Genomic DNA, 14,881 nt, shown 5'->3' with positions numbered 1-14,881 from the left:
TTGTGACTATATCTGTGTAATACTATTGTTAGCCATTAGCAGAATGAAGAAGAAAGAAAAATTTATTTGGTTAAGAAAATTGTAGACTTGTTTACAAAGAGCTTTGCAATTTTGTATGATTAGAAGTATTTAACTATAGTCAGTCTCTGAAAGTATGCAGCTGAATTTGTGTTTTGCTTCCTTTTTAAATTGGACTTGGTAAACAAGTAGGGATTTTTTCCCCATTGGATTGCAAATTAACTGTAAAACATGAATCATTGCTTTCTGACAGTGTACCAGTCTAGTTTGTTCAGAACCTCCTAGTAATAATACACACGTAGCTCATGGGTTCAACAACTCTTTGACTACTGAGACAGAACAAATACTGTATTCATTTGCTTTACTGGTAAGGGACCACTAATCATAGGTCTTTATCACACTTACAGAATGTGTTTTCTTGGCATTCTTGGACTCTTGACCTTCAATGTCTTTTTTTTGAATTATCTTTTTAGTCACTACCCATCCACTCTGGGAACTCGCAAGGAATTCCTCTCGGCTATTAAGTTTACACATTCTTTGTAATAGCTCCTTGGGTGATTATGGTGTACACCTGCTCCTGACCTGATAAAAGTTCCTTTCTGTCTCTTACTGTAGATAGGGTCCAAGACAGCTTTAACCCTGTGTCGTGACGTACAGCTTTGTATTGCTCAAGCCTTTTGCACTATAGTCACATGCTCTAAAAAGCAGTTTCCAACACAGGTAATGGGGTCAAGTGTCTGGGATCTGATTTTTGTTGCAACAAGATTTTGAAACATAGTGGCCATATTCCAGATATACTTGCTCTTACCTGTCTTTTGGAAGCTCTCATTTATTGATGTTGTATCATATCTGAGGTGTTCCTCTTCAGCCTTTTGCTTTTGAGAACACCAACCTTCAATCTAGATAACTGAAATAATAGTTAGCTATAATGATTCCTTTCCTGGGAAGCCTGCACTGTGGATCTTTGTGACAAATTTATTGTGGGCACATCTTTTGCTTTGTTGGAGCAACAGGAATTTTTGCAGAATTGATCAACTTGGTTTATTCCCTTTATGTAGTGATGTCTTGCTCATGGGGTGATTGCCAAGTAAAAGCTACACTTTTGAGAAGAACTTGCTTTCTGAAGAAGTCAACCTATAAACTGTCCACCTTGCGTTGCTGCAGCCTACTCTTTCTGATTCTTATAGTGAAGCCTTGAAGATTATAAAAGAAAATTTACCCATTGAGTTAGGTAAGTGGCTCACAGAGACTGTGGAAGAGTAAAGAACAAATGTTCTGTTTGTAAACTTGTTTTGTCCTTTTGAAAATGTACTAGCTGATTAGCAATTTGCAAGATTTCTTGACAAATGAAAAAACTTCAATTTGATTAAACCCAGCAAGATTGAAGCTTTGGCATTAAGCTAGAAAAACTATTTGAAATAAGTTGACTTTCTTGTTGTTTTTGTTTAAACAGTAATTCATTATTTTAATGGGCCAAAAACCTAGTGTTGTCATTATTATAAGATACTAAGGACATGGGTTTAAATGAAAATAACCTTAATAGTAGATTGATTTACATGGGGCTATGTGGTATGGGCCTCTGAAATGTCCTCTGGTTTGCTGAGACATGTTATTGGTCCTGTTTGAGTACCAGTTGCACTCTGGAAATAGCTGGGGCCACTGTCCAGGGCATCTGCATCTCGCATCTGCTGTCATGGCATGGAATTCAGATGCTTTTTCGTAGACAGCACGATTTTACATTTTACAGTGTCCTTCATAAAAGGCATATCCTAAATCAGTAAAACACCACATGTACAATTGATGTGGACTACCCTAGCAAATTGGGAGACATTGTTAAATGCTTACTTACAGCTTTTAAAGACTTTGACCTGTGGATTTAAAAGTTTGCCATGCACAGAATGTACTCTTAGGCAATTATTTTCCTAGACCAAGTCAGAATTTTTTCAGGCAATACTTTTTCTAGATCAAGTAAAAATTTAGCTTTCCTATTTGATTCTTCCTTTTCCCCCACCTCTCAAGGGAAGAAATGTTTGTTACTTTTTTCAAAATTCATTGTAAAGCTGGACATCTAAAATCATTAGTCATTCTTGAAATATTAGGCTCAATGTTAGAACCACAGTCAAAGAAAATTCCAGGTTTGAGCTTGATGTAAGCTAACTGTGGCACTGATGGAGTACCCTGTGTCTCAGCCGATGACGTGCTAGTGGCATGAGATGCCAAGTGGCAGTGGGCACACTGAGTATTCTTTGAAGAGTGTACAACTCATAAGCATATAATAAATATGTATTGGGTCAACACTCTTATTTAAAATGATAAAATTTATAGTACTCCTCTATGCAACATTGCTAGTACTTTATACTACATTACTAAAAGCAATTAAAATAACATTTTGGTGTATAGCACCATGTGAGGTAGAAGCACTATGCTTACAAGAACACCTTGGTTTGAAAAATTTTAATTTTCAATCAAGCTTGAAAGGACAAAGTGCAAAATTAGCTAACTCACCATTAATTTCAGTAATAATTATATTAAAAAAAAAAATCCAGGCATATAGAAGATGAGAAGCGTGGCATAATTAGTTGTGGAGTTTTTCTCTGCTGTAATTACAGTGATGAATATGTATGAGGCTGTTTGAGGAAGGAAAGCACAGCAAGCAATTGTATTTAATTAAACTTTTAGCTGGCTTAGTTATGGAGGCTGTTCTTTGTTTTAATCCCTTAAAACTGCTGTGAAACTCCCAAGAGTAGTTAACACCCCAGAGTGTGGAAATTACTTTTTAGGATCTGTTTTTCTTATGTAAGGTCTCCCGGGTCATCCGTCAGTTCATGAATTGTAGGTAACCATTAAATTTCAATTTTCCACCTCTTGGGAGTTCTGTGAAAAACCCAATGGAAGCAAATTGCAGCTTTTTTGTTTGTTTGTTTGTTTGGTGTGTATGTGTGTATTTAAAATATTCAAAGAGAAAAATGTGGAGTTGCACAGGTGAGCATGAAGTGGAGCAGCCATCATGATCTTTAGTAGTATGAGGGAAGAGTGACTGATTTATGCAGTGATGTTTAGATTAGAGCCAGGCCCTTAGCTTCTAGAGGTCTTTTTTATGTGTTCTTTATCTGTAGGAAGATAAATTAGCTGAAAAAATAGTTTGTAAAGGGAGTGAGGAGGTGAGAGGAGTGTGTAGATGTGATTTGGTTTGGGTTTTTATTCAGTATTTTCTAGATATTTGGTATGTTTCACTTAGTCTAGAACCCGGTGTGATTTTGTTAATTTTAAATTTTATTTCCTAATTTGTGTTTAATCCAGTTTTTCAGCTGATATATACGCACATTAAGTCATACCACAGAGTGCTGAGGAAGGCAGTACTGAGTTGCTCAAGAACAATAAGGTGCATCTTAAGAGTAAATCAATAAATCTGCCTCCTTTATGATAGTAAAGAAAAAGTAAATAATCCATTAAAGTGTGTATATGGAGAGCAGGGTATGGCTGAAGGAAGCTGGAAACTCCCATTTCTGATCCTGGCTGACAATTTTTATCTCCTCAACTTTAGGTGAATCATTTTATTCATTTAAGCCTTGCTTTTCATATATGGAATATGTTTACCTGTCTTGTTGGATTAATGTAACTTTTCTGTGATTTGTCTGAAAATACTCGAAGAAATAGTATAGTTAGTTATTTGCATTTGTACTATAAAGGAGTAGTAGTAAATGGGTTTGTTTCTTCTTCTTTGAAATTAACATGAACTCTATCACTGCTTACTGCATGGCGATGGTAGACCATGGCAGATGCTCTCTGTTAATCCCCTCCCCCCTCAATAGGAGGAAAAGGGAGAGAAACTTGCAAGTTGGGCAAAGTTAAAAATGCTTTACTAGTGCTACTATTTAATAAAGAAAATAATACAAAATATACAAAACCAAACTTAAATTTCCTGAGGCAGTGCAGCGTTGCCCACCGCAGAGCTGGCGTTGCTCCCACAGCTGCAGGGCAGGCACCCAGAAGTCGTGGGCTGGACTCTGCAGCAAACTGGAACTGGATTCAGGAATGCAGGGTCTGGAACCAGGCCTCAGATTGCAGGTATGACAGGCAGAGTCCTCCTCCAGATGCCAGCCATGGTGGAAGAGATCACCCTTGTGATCTCCCCCTTTTATAGGGTGTATGACATGGATGGGATGGAATACTTAGTTGGTCAATTTTAGTCACCTGTTGTGTTCGTCCCTCCTTGCAAATACGCCCCTCTCACTTACGGAACATTCAAAATTTACCAGTAACCTTGGCTACCATAGCCATAAGTCTAAACCTGGGTCTGTTCTGCAGACCATTGCTACCATTATCAGCTCCTGAGCAAAGAGTGTCTGAAAAAACATGCAGCCAAATTCAGAAAACTGCAGTTACTTAGAGGAACTTAGACGAAAGGAAAATTCACTAAAAGAGAAACTGGTCTTGTTTTTAACAAAACCAGGACAACTCTTAACCTTTTTTGTTTTAAGAATGATTTTTGAAATGACCGCAGGTGCTCTTATCTGTCTGTGTATGGAAACGTGTCTCAGCTATTACAAAAGGTGCTCCCTAGCAGCTTTTCCCACATGATATGGTTATTCCCCAGCACATACTCTACATAGTCTCTCAGCTTTTGTTTAAATATAGTCACAAAATGTCATTTAATGTATTTTCTCTTCTTTCTGTGAAGTGTATAATTATATTTGTCCTGCATCTATTCCCTTTTACCCTTGTTGCCTTTCTCGTCTGCCCAACAATCTAAAAATGAGTCACTGAGCTTATTTTTTATAACTCGTGGCTATTATAAATACTTAAATCGTGTGTCCTTTTACTCATATTTTCTCAAGACTAAATCTTAATTTTTCTCTCTCAATATTTAAGCCTGGTTTTCCCATTCATCATCTTTGTTTCTCATGATGTACTCTCACCAAACTAATTTTGTTTTTCTTCAAATACGCTGGCCAAAAGAGGATGCCAGCATTCAAAGGTGGTTCCATTGGGCTTTTGTAGAATCATGCAACAATACATTTAATATAATTTGCTTGTGGTAAGCCAGTTTTCTATTAACCTTCTTTACCACTGCTATTCTTTAGATGAGTATTCTGTCAATAAAGGTTCATTTTTATGTGACACATTAGCTAATTCAGTGCCTTTTAAACTATGTTTAGCTATAGTAATCATTATTATTATTTGCCTCCAGTCTTGCCACACAGAATGTTAACTATAAGTATGCTACCAAAAGTCTCTTTGTTTGTCCTTGCATACAGTACTTATCTTGACACAGTGATTAAGAATTATGATTCTTGCCTCTTAATACAAACTTCAAAATACTTTTTTCTTTCTTGCATTGTACACATGCTTTTCTTATGAAGAATTGCACAATTCAGTATGACCAGTTCAGTCGGTCAGCCAGGGTCAAAGGTAAAATAAATGTTTCCACAGTCTCTGTGGAAACAAAAAGCAAGACTTCCATCTTCAGTGAGAATAACATCTGGCACTCACCCATTCAATGGGCTGTGTTTAGCAGTGCTGAATAAACAACCTTTCATGAACTGCAGCAATTTTCATAATTCTGTAATTAAAGATTTTTTTTTGCTTAGTCTATTTATATGAAAACTTGCTGAAGTGAGACCAACATTTTTATAATGCATATTTTGAAAAGAGGAATGAATGTTCTGGATACAGTCCCAGGTACTATAATATCTTGATTTACTGTCTGCAATGTTATGCCGAGTCCATCCAAAGAAGAAAGCTATCCAAGTTTTCTGTAATGCATTAAAGGAGGAGATGAGATCCTCCTGCTTTTATGAATGCATGGGCAGCTTCTAAGGCTTGTAGATTTTTTTAAGGTCACCTGGGAAAAGCTTTTGAAGGTGCTAGGGTCCATCAGGGCTGGTCAGTTCTTAAGTACCACGTCCTAAAAGTCCAGGAGCAGGCAATTCCAAAATGTCAAAAGTCAAGCAGTCCAGAAGTGCTGCTTAGATCGATGTTGGAGTGATCCTGAATTGCACTGGAGTAACACTTCAATTCTCTCCTTGGCTTCCATCCAGCTACCAAGCCTGGACCTTTTGTTTCCATGCTTGATGGCAGATTTTGGCTTTGCAGGTTTTTACATTGCTGCCACATTTATTCTAGAACTTCAGTTTTCATGGCAACAGCTAAGTATTTCTTAGTTCTCTATTTATTTGCTCAGTTTGCTGCTTTCCTCTTTTCTTCTTCTTTTTTTTTTTTTTTTTTAATGTTTAAACTGTGGTGCGTGAAGTGCATGGAATAATTATCCTACATTGCAGAAGATAAAAAGGAGGGCATATGAGAGGTGAGGCTCTTGATCTTCGGTCTGATGACTCGGCTGCCTTTTCAGCAGCTGCAAAGACTTGAAAGCACTGGTTTTATAACATGTGATCAGGATGAGGGGTTTATGTCTGAGAAGGAGGGCATGGATAACACACATTTTGATGCACTGAATGAGATGTGGTGAGACTGCTGCTAATTCTGCTGACTAATACGATCTTGAAGTTTATCTGTATCTTGCTGACTAGTTGCGTAGACTTATAACTATATATAGTTCCAAGTTTTCTGCTTAGCTTCAAATTCTTTGGAACAATGGCTGTCATCTTTTCAGAGCTTGTACAGTACATTATACAGAGAAATCCTATTTCATTGCTAGAGCTCCAAGGTGCTACACTAAAAACCAATAAGAATTTAAAAAACCTGTATGAATGGATGGATAAGTTCTCTATATTGAGGTGTCCTATTCTGTTTATGCAGGCAAGGTTATGAATGTCTTTTCAGTCATCTGAAAAAACAGACAGAGCACCTAGTGGAATTTAGACTTAATGACTAATATTTAAAACATGCTTTTCAGGAAAATGTTGGTCTTCTCAGTACAGAAGAGCTTGGGAGAATGGTCAGAGAGCCCAAGAACATCATTATCTGGTTTTCAAGATGGGGACAGCAGGGCAGGGAGCCAGGCAGATGTAGAGAAAATGACCCGATGAGCAACTTCAAAAGCTGGAAATAGAGCCGCCCTCTGCTCCCACGTCATAGCTCAAGGGCTGTGCTGGCTGCTGTGGTTCTGGTCCATGGATATTAAGGACACTTGTGAATAGCACAAGTTAAAACATTTCAAGCCAGTACATATGTGAAGATCAGTGGTTGTCTGGATGTGAAGCCATCAGTGTTGTAGATGTGCCTGGAAAGAGCCTGGGGTTTCATCTTGCTGCTTTTCCAGAAATGTTATCTGTTTACCAAGTACCTGGTAAGCAAAAATGTAATGATACTGTATTAGTTTGGTCAATTCCCATAGATAAGGTCTGTTTAGTACGTGCAACACATCTGTTAACAAATATATCTTCTGTGTGTGGAACGGAGAAACCCTAAGCAGGGCAGAAACACACTTTGAATGCAGTTGAAAACATCTTTGTCTTTGGTGTCTAAGGAAAATATAAAGCTGCTTGGGGAGGGGAACAAATGGTAACTGAGCATGAAACTCCATGAAGTCAAGGTGCTGTGTTCTCTCTGTTAGATCTTGTTTGTATCTTGGAGAAGGGCAGAAGGGCAAAAAAGAACTGCGTTAGAAAGGAAATCACTAGAATAAAGAATATTCTGGAAGTCCAGTGCACAAAATCTACATAAGACATATTTTAGTGGAACATAAACTCATCAAGGATGAGAAATTTAAGAGGTTTTGGACACTTAGCAGCATGCCCTAGGATCTCCTGGCGCAAAAAGTAAATAATGTGCAGAGGCTCTGCCTTTCCCTATTTGATTTTTGTGGCTTTAGCCTTCCAAGCTGCAGCTCTGCTCTTGAATTAGTTGGAATTTCAATGTGTTGTTACAGTAACGTCTTTGTTGGAGATGGACCGTGACTTGTGCTCATTAAGGCTACAGATGTCTGCTCAGATTATGTATTTGAAAAGCTTTTTCTCCGATGAACTGTGAAAAGCCAGGCTTGAGGATTGCAAAAAACAAAATAACAGCCCCTCATCCCTGTGTCTGGCAAACTTAATGCAGTTACTCTCCAATCTTTTTAAAATCTTTGAGACAGCACATTTGTTCACAGTCAATAAGACAGCCCTCTGAGCACAGTGCATTATGTTTCCTTTATCAGTGTTTATCAATGTTTTCCTACATTATTAACAAAGCTTTTTACACTCCAAGAATCTCTAGTCTGCAAATTCAGCATTTCCCGAATAATAGGGTTTAATAGGCATAAGTGCCATTGATAAACTGTTTATACATGGCATGATTAGAAAACAGATCTTCTCGGGGGAGGAAGGCATGAATTTAAGCTAAAGTAGCTTGCCCACTCACCTTTTTTTGTGAATTTGCATTTCATAGTACAGCAGACAGAACGTTTTAGCCAGCCTGGATGATACCTGCTTCTTCTCAGAGAAGATGAATTATCAAGAAATTCAATTCAGTGACTTCTGTGATGTGTAAATGTTTGCTGAAAGTTACTAGAGCAGAACTAAAGAGTAATGGCTTTTTACTTCTAAAGTAGTTGTGCATGTCCAGCTAAGACTTTTCAGGTGTTGTTATCTTTCACCTTCTCCTTATTACGATGTGCACAAAGTGGATCAAGGTTCATTGGGCAATCTCAGCTAGGTACCTGACATTCCCTTCCACACCTCTGTATACTCACCTGGCTCTACAAAAAAACTGAATGTTATCAAGGAATTACCAAGAAGTTACTAATTTCAAGATGATCAGATATATAGCAAGATGAAGAAAAAACTTGATGTGAAAGTCACTTGTATGTAAAACTGTCTCATAGTTCTGCTACTTTTGTTTTAGCTGTGCTATAGAGCAGTTTTCTTGCTTAGACCATTATTTTGAAGACCACTAAGGGCAATTTCTTTCTTTTCCTTGAATGGGAAATGAACTCTCCAAAAGCTACAAGCCAAGCAGTGCTGATTGGCTCAGATAATGTTCCTTTCATCTTTTGCGGGCTTGCACTTACTGACCTGGCTAGAAAGGGGGGGTTAGATGCAAGTTGCTCTTTCTTGGTTTAAACTACACCACAGCAGAAGCAAAACACCTTCATTTGTGAGCATCCCCTTAAGATTGTGTCTTCTTGGCCCAGAAACCCCACCTGTAAGGCAAGAATAAGGTTGTTATGGTGGTGGAAGAGGACTTTGTTTTGATGATACCTGAATATTCCTAGGCAAAACTCCATCTCAGATACAGTGCACTCTATGTCTGTTCCTGTAAAGGTATAAAGACATGCATGTTTAGGGAGATGGATTGTTTGCATGGGGAGAGTAAGTACTCAGCACTGCACAGGCCACAAGAGCAATCATTTGACAGATAAATCAACTTCTTTCCTCTTCACAGGGTATCTGTAGTCCTCAGTGCAGCTCCATGTTAGACACAGGCTAGAACTAGCTGAACTGACAGAGATGCTAATTCAGATTCCAAAAGCAATATTGTTGTGTTGGCCAGTTCAAAGGCTGCACCAGATAGCACTATTCAAAAAGCACCATCACAGCTACACTTCTGGTTCAGAGATCTCTATGCAGACCCACAGTCCCTGATGTAGGCATGCCCTTAGATTGCTCTTGTTCTCAAAGATACAGTGAACTAATTGGGAATATAAGCAACAGATACAAAAACCTGAAAATGAATAGAGAGTTACTGGAAAACAAATGATGTTACATTAACCACAGTAATCCTAAAGCTCCAAAACAGCATGTTAACTGCAAATTTACACAAGGTCTCTGCAAGGTATGTGGGCTGTTGTTGTATGAAAAGAATCATAAAACCAGGTAAAATAGATGTTTTGTTCCAGACTGACGTAAAGCTGGTCACCATATCCCAGCTGGCTTTTGACAAAGTATTTTTTCTTCAGCCATATAGTTTGTTTGGATTTATGGAGGCTTTTCATGCAGGACCTAGAATATTGTGTCATAAACAGATGGATAACCTTAAAAGTTTAGAAAAGAAATTGACATATAACTCACTTATCTCATTTTTCTTCCCTTTCAGTAAGATGGGACTGTACTGCTGCAGAATGATCCCAGGTTAACTAATTAGGTCGAGTCAAGTCTGCAAAAGCATCTTGTTCTCTGTCTTACACCAGTGCGCTGCAAGCAGTGAGCCAAGTCTTGTGGTCTTTTATTAGGATGTCATAATACATATTCCTTCCTTGCGCTAAGGAGTTGCAGGTAGTGGTATTCATCCATGGGTCATTCCTTGCAAATAAACTTGTTGATATTTGCATAAAAATTATCTGCTTGTAACTGTGCTTCCTACACTGGACCTTGTCTGTGATATGAGGCATTAATGAATTTCTCAGCTGCTGAATTTAAGGAGTGTATTAAAGAAGCTACAGTAATATGTGATGAGCTGTAATTAAAATCATTAATGCATTTGAATTCTTTTCCTCCCTTTCACTTTGATTTACATTCTTCGTGCAGACTTTATTCACTTTGTTGAGTGAACCAGACCTGATGTTGACTGGTAACAGTGATTTCTGCTTTCTCTTCTGCGTAGTTGTATGGGGGAAATAAATTTAGTAAGTATCCTCACTGAGGTGTGACAGTAGGTATCAAGAAAACTGTGGTATATCTTACCTAACTAATGCATAAGTTATTTATAGTGATGCTGGAAAATGTGGTTTGGTGTTTAACAATGGAAGTGAACTGCCAAAACCAAATATTGGGAGAAGTACCCAAAGCATCTTGATGAAGAACAATGGGTGCTTGAGGAAAGTTCTTTATTGTGACAGACACAGTCAGTGACCAGAAAGCAGTTTTAGTTGTTAGGTGAAAGAAAAATCATATGTTAAGATTTACTGACCCAGCCTTCTGCAGTAGGAAATGAAGAATTTGGATGAATCATGCTCTTGTAATTCTGTGGATTTTGGAGGTCAAGGGATTGGGATTGTTTTATTTGTTGGTTACTCAGCCTCTCATTTTTCATGAGGTAGATGACTGTATTGTACTAGAATAGTATTTTTCTTATTGAGGCTATACGGAGGTACAGCCTGCACAGAAATAGAAATTCTACACAAAAAAAAGAAAACTGTATTCAAAGGCTGTATGACCTAGTGAACAGGGTGCTGAAATGGAGTTGCGGGAACATAGTTCCGTGGTGCTGACACTGGCCTCGAGTGTGGTAGAGTCACGTCAGTGTGTTTATGCCATTTTGCTTCTCTGAGCCTCTTTCTTCCTTTTCATTTTTTTTTTCTCTTTATTGTGTTTCCTCAAAAGATTTACATGGAGTTCAAGATCCATTCAGTTGTTGTCCATTACCTTTTTGCTTCTCTGGGCCCAGCACCCAGGCAGGGTTCTTCTCTATTATAGCTCTGAACAAATCCAACTGTAACTTCTCTTACAAGTTTGGGTAACTTTGCCAATTCCTCAGTGCCTTCTGCAAGTAAAACACATACTATATGCTATCTGAAGTACCTCTTCTGAGCTGGTGTTCTCATCATCCCTATAATAATGTTGTTTAGGGTCATGCTCCTGCTCCTGCTCCCTGGTACTCGGTTACCAGTTCCAGCCATCCCTTTTACCATTTCCATCTCAAACTGAAGCTCACTGTGTGATCTTCCATGCCCTTGGCCCAGCTCATGTTTTTCTTTTCCTCATTCTATCCTAACCTGGTTTTTTGTTTGGTTAGGGGTTGTTTGCTTTGGTTTGGTTTAGGTTTTTTTGTTGTTTGTTCGGTTGGTTTGTTTTTACCATTTACTTCTGTCACTGCACTCTTGCTTTTAGACTTTCACATCTCTTATTTGTAACACATCTACCAGACTTACATTGTAGGTTTTGCTGTTCCAACATCCTTTCTTCTTTGAATTTTTTTCAGCAGGAGGTCTTCTGATCACTAATATCCAAATAACCACCCTTTACTGAGCAGCTGTCTGTATTTTCTCCCATACTTATTTTGAACTGTTAGATCTGTGGAGCAGGAGGTAGTTGCTGCCTTTCTTTATAAACTCCATGTGAAGTTGGACTGCACTGCAAGTTATCATTAAAAGTGAAGATCAGGACTTGTATATCTCTGATTTTAGTGTGCTTTGCTGGGTACAGCTGAGGTACTGTGCTTATGCTTCAGAACTGGGTGCCTCACTTCAGGAAACAAAAAATTATGGCTGATAAGTAGGGATAGGGGAGATGACAGTGCACATGCTTCCTACTACGGTGTGTGTATTTGTCTCTTCCTAGCTTGTCTGCTGGCACTTTTAGTAGGTCAGGATGGACCGAATCGAGTAGTAGTCAGCCATCTGATTTGCAAGCATATGCTTTTAATAAGCTAATTTTTCATAATCCAAAGAAAAGGGGAAAACTTGCTTTTTTCACACAGTGCATTAGCTGAAAACACAGTGTATGTCAAGTAAGAGCACTTTTATATTTGAAACAAATTGGAGGTTTCCTTTTGTCTTGCAGAAGTAGGCAGCGGCCAAGATTACGTGACCTCAGAAAATCAGCTGCTCTACTACCCTAGTATTACCTATGCTATCATTGGTAGCTCTGTCATTTTCGTACTTGTGGTGGCCTTTCTTGCCTTAGTCCTGCATCACCAACGTAAACGCAACAACCTCATGACCCTGCCAGTGCATCGACTGCAGCACCCTGTCCTGCTCTCCCGGCTGGTGGTCCTCGATCACCCACACCACTGCAGCGTCACCTACAATGTCAACAATGGGATCCAGTACATGTCCAACCAGGCCTACCACAGGCCAGTGGACCTGGACTCTCCGCCATCCTATACAGAGGCTGTGCTTGACCAAAGGTATGTACACGACCTGATTCTGTGGTCACCAAAGTTTCATGCTACTGGTTGCAGCTCTATTAATCTGTGCCTCTTCTCCCCATTTATCCTTATTGCTGCTTTTGACAGAAGTACAACATTGCAATTCTGTCACATACATAGGTCCAAATTTGGGTAAATTTGAGTTTCTCTGGCATATGAAAAATTCATGTTCCTCAGGTCCCCCTACTGTTACTGATATTAAAGGGATTTAAGGCAAACTTAAGTCATGTTCTCTTAGCACATGTTGTTGGTAGTAGAGATTTTGAGGATGGCAGGAAAATGCAGAGAAATGCATCACTTGGCTAGTAGTGATATCCTGTGCTAGTCTGGAATCAAAACATGAAAAATGAATTTAGAGTTTTGAAAAAAAATATCTAGGTTGTAGCTCATAGTATTTTTTTTTAAATTATCTTGATCATATGTGGTAAGTGTATAAAGGTAAGAGGTCTTCAGTTCTTGCGTAAAGAATTTTATAGTCCCTCTGCTCTGCACTAGTCTCCCTTTGCCAATAGAAGAAAAGAACATGACTCTGAAATGTAAAGCATTGTTCTCATTTTAAATAGCTGAAAGTACTTTGAATTCTTGTGTATGGGTGTGATTTGGGTTATGATATTTTTGTAGTTAAGACATGGGTTTTATTTTAGATAATTAGCCTACGTTTTAATCTGTCTGTAAAGTCTTTCCACACAAAACTCCTAGACTGACATCTAGTCAGTCTATGTCCTAAACAGGACATAGTATGAACTTTAATGATCCAGATTTTTCACTGTCACCCTTTCAATATTTTTTAGGATGAACTCTGGAATCTAAGAATGATAGTATAATCATGTACATTCCTATTGTCTGATGCATTTGGCAGCAGCTCCATGTCTTAATGTAGACATAATAATATCTTTTCATTAATAAGGACAACAAAATGAGCAGCTGTGAGGATTGTAATCACTTCTCACACACATTGATACAAAACATAAGCAGTTTCAGAGCTGATTGCTCTCAGGACCTATTTATGAAACTGCTAAGCTCTTCAGTTCCTTTACTTTTTTACTGTCAGAACCAGAAACAGTGTTCTTGAATCCTGTAGTTGTCTATGCCTACTTAGCAGTTGCTCTGCATGTGATATCTTGACAGCAAAAGTGATTTGTCATGTGGACAATTTAGTTTGTTATTTATTTGTAAATCATAAGCCATTAATCTTTGTCACACAGTGGAGGTTTCCTCAGAGTTTTCTTGTGTTCACATCATTATCTATAGGTGTAAATCCACTACTTACCTTATTTCTTTTAAAGCGCTTTCTCAGGTTGCATAAATGCTATACAGTATGCTAACTTCTTTGAGTGTAAGCTGAGATTTGTTGGAAGTGCATACCCATGAAAATCAGAGTGTAGAGTGTTAAGCAGGATGTGACTAGCTATGTTGCATCTTGACCAGAAACCTTGCTGCCCAGTGGTCATGTGGATGTTTTGAATAATGCAGACAGGTCTGTTTGGGATGTCCTGAGAGATATCATGGAAAGGCTAAGAAATACTGTTTGTTTTTTTTTTTCATGACTGGAAAACTATCTGATTTCTTCCATACAACTGTTTTCAGTAACCTCTCACTATGTTGTGTGTCTTACAGCAGACCTCCTTGGTTTGACCTTCCTCCACCGCCGTATTGTTCTGAATCTGAATACCCTGATCAGCCAGATCTTCCTCCTTACCGATCTCGGACAGGAAGCTTGGTGAGCACAGATGCCCCCATGGCAGGAAGCCCTCTGGGCACAGCTAGCAGTTGGACAAGAGGCATCCATGACAGTCTGGATGGCAACAGAACTCTTCTCGAGAGGACAGCAGATCAGAGTAATTCTCTGGTCAACCACATTGCTGAAAGAGAAGTGTAACTGCTTCAGGAATTGGGATAGCAGAAAGGCATTTACTTTTTCAAGTCTGTATAGGTTAATCTGCTAATCGGTTTCAGGGGAACATGCATCTGAATGATGACTTGATTTGAATCCAATTAGTATTTCAAGTCAGTATTTTGGGCTCACCAAAGACAGAGCTGTGAGAGCTAAACCTATAGTCACGTCAGCTCTCCACAATATTTCTGCGAGCAAGTTCCAGTTCAGACTAATAAG

At 38.6% G+C, this 14,881-nt stretch overlaps 1 protein-coding gene across 1 annotated transcript in view; it reads left to right on the top strand.

Annotated features, from left to right (window-relative positions):
- Nucleotides 1-14,647, top strand: part of LDLRAD3 (low density lipoprotein receptor class A domain containing 3) — a gene marked incomplete at its 3' end in the record, with an annotated part of 112,781 nt that extends 98,134 nt beyond the window's left edge. Inside the window, exons 5-6 of the mRNA XM_080346176.1 lie at nt 12,402-12,747; nt 14,386-14,647. Coding sequence (XP_080202302.1) covers nt 12,402-12,747; nt 14,386-14,647 — 608 coding nt within the window. The remainder of the gene's footprint in view (nt 1-12,401; nt 12,748-14,385) is intronic.
- Nucleotides 14,648-14,881: the final 234 nt, after the last annotated feature.

The sequence above is a fragment of the Nesoenas mayeri genome, assembly GCF_963082525.1.
Source record: "Nesoenas mayeri genome assembly, chromosome: 5".
NCBI classification, from domain to species: domain Eukaryota; kingdom Metazoa; phylum Chordata; class Aves; order Columbiformes; family Columbidae; genus Nesoenas; species Nesoenas mayeri.
This window is presented reverse-complemented; position numbering and strand designations above follow the sequence as displayed.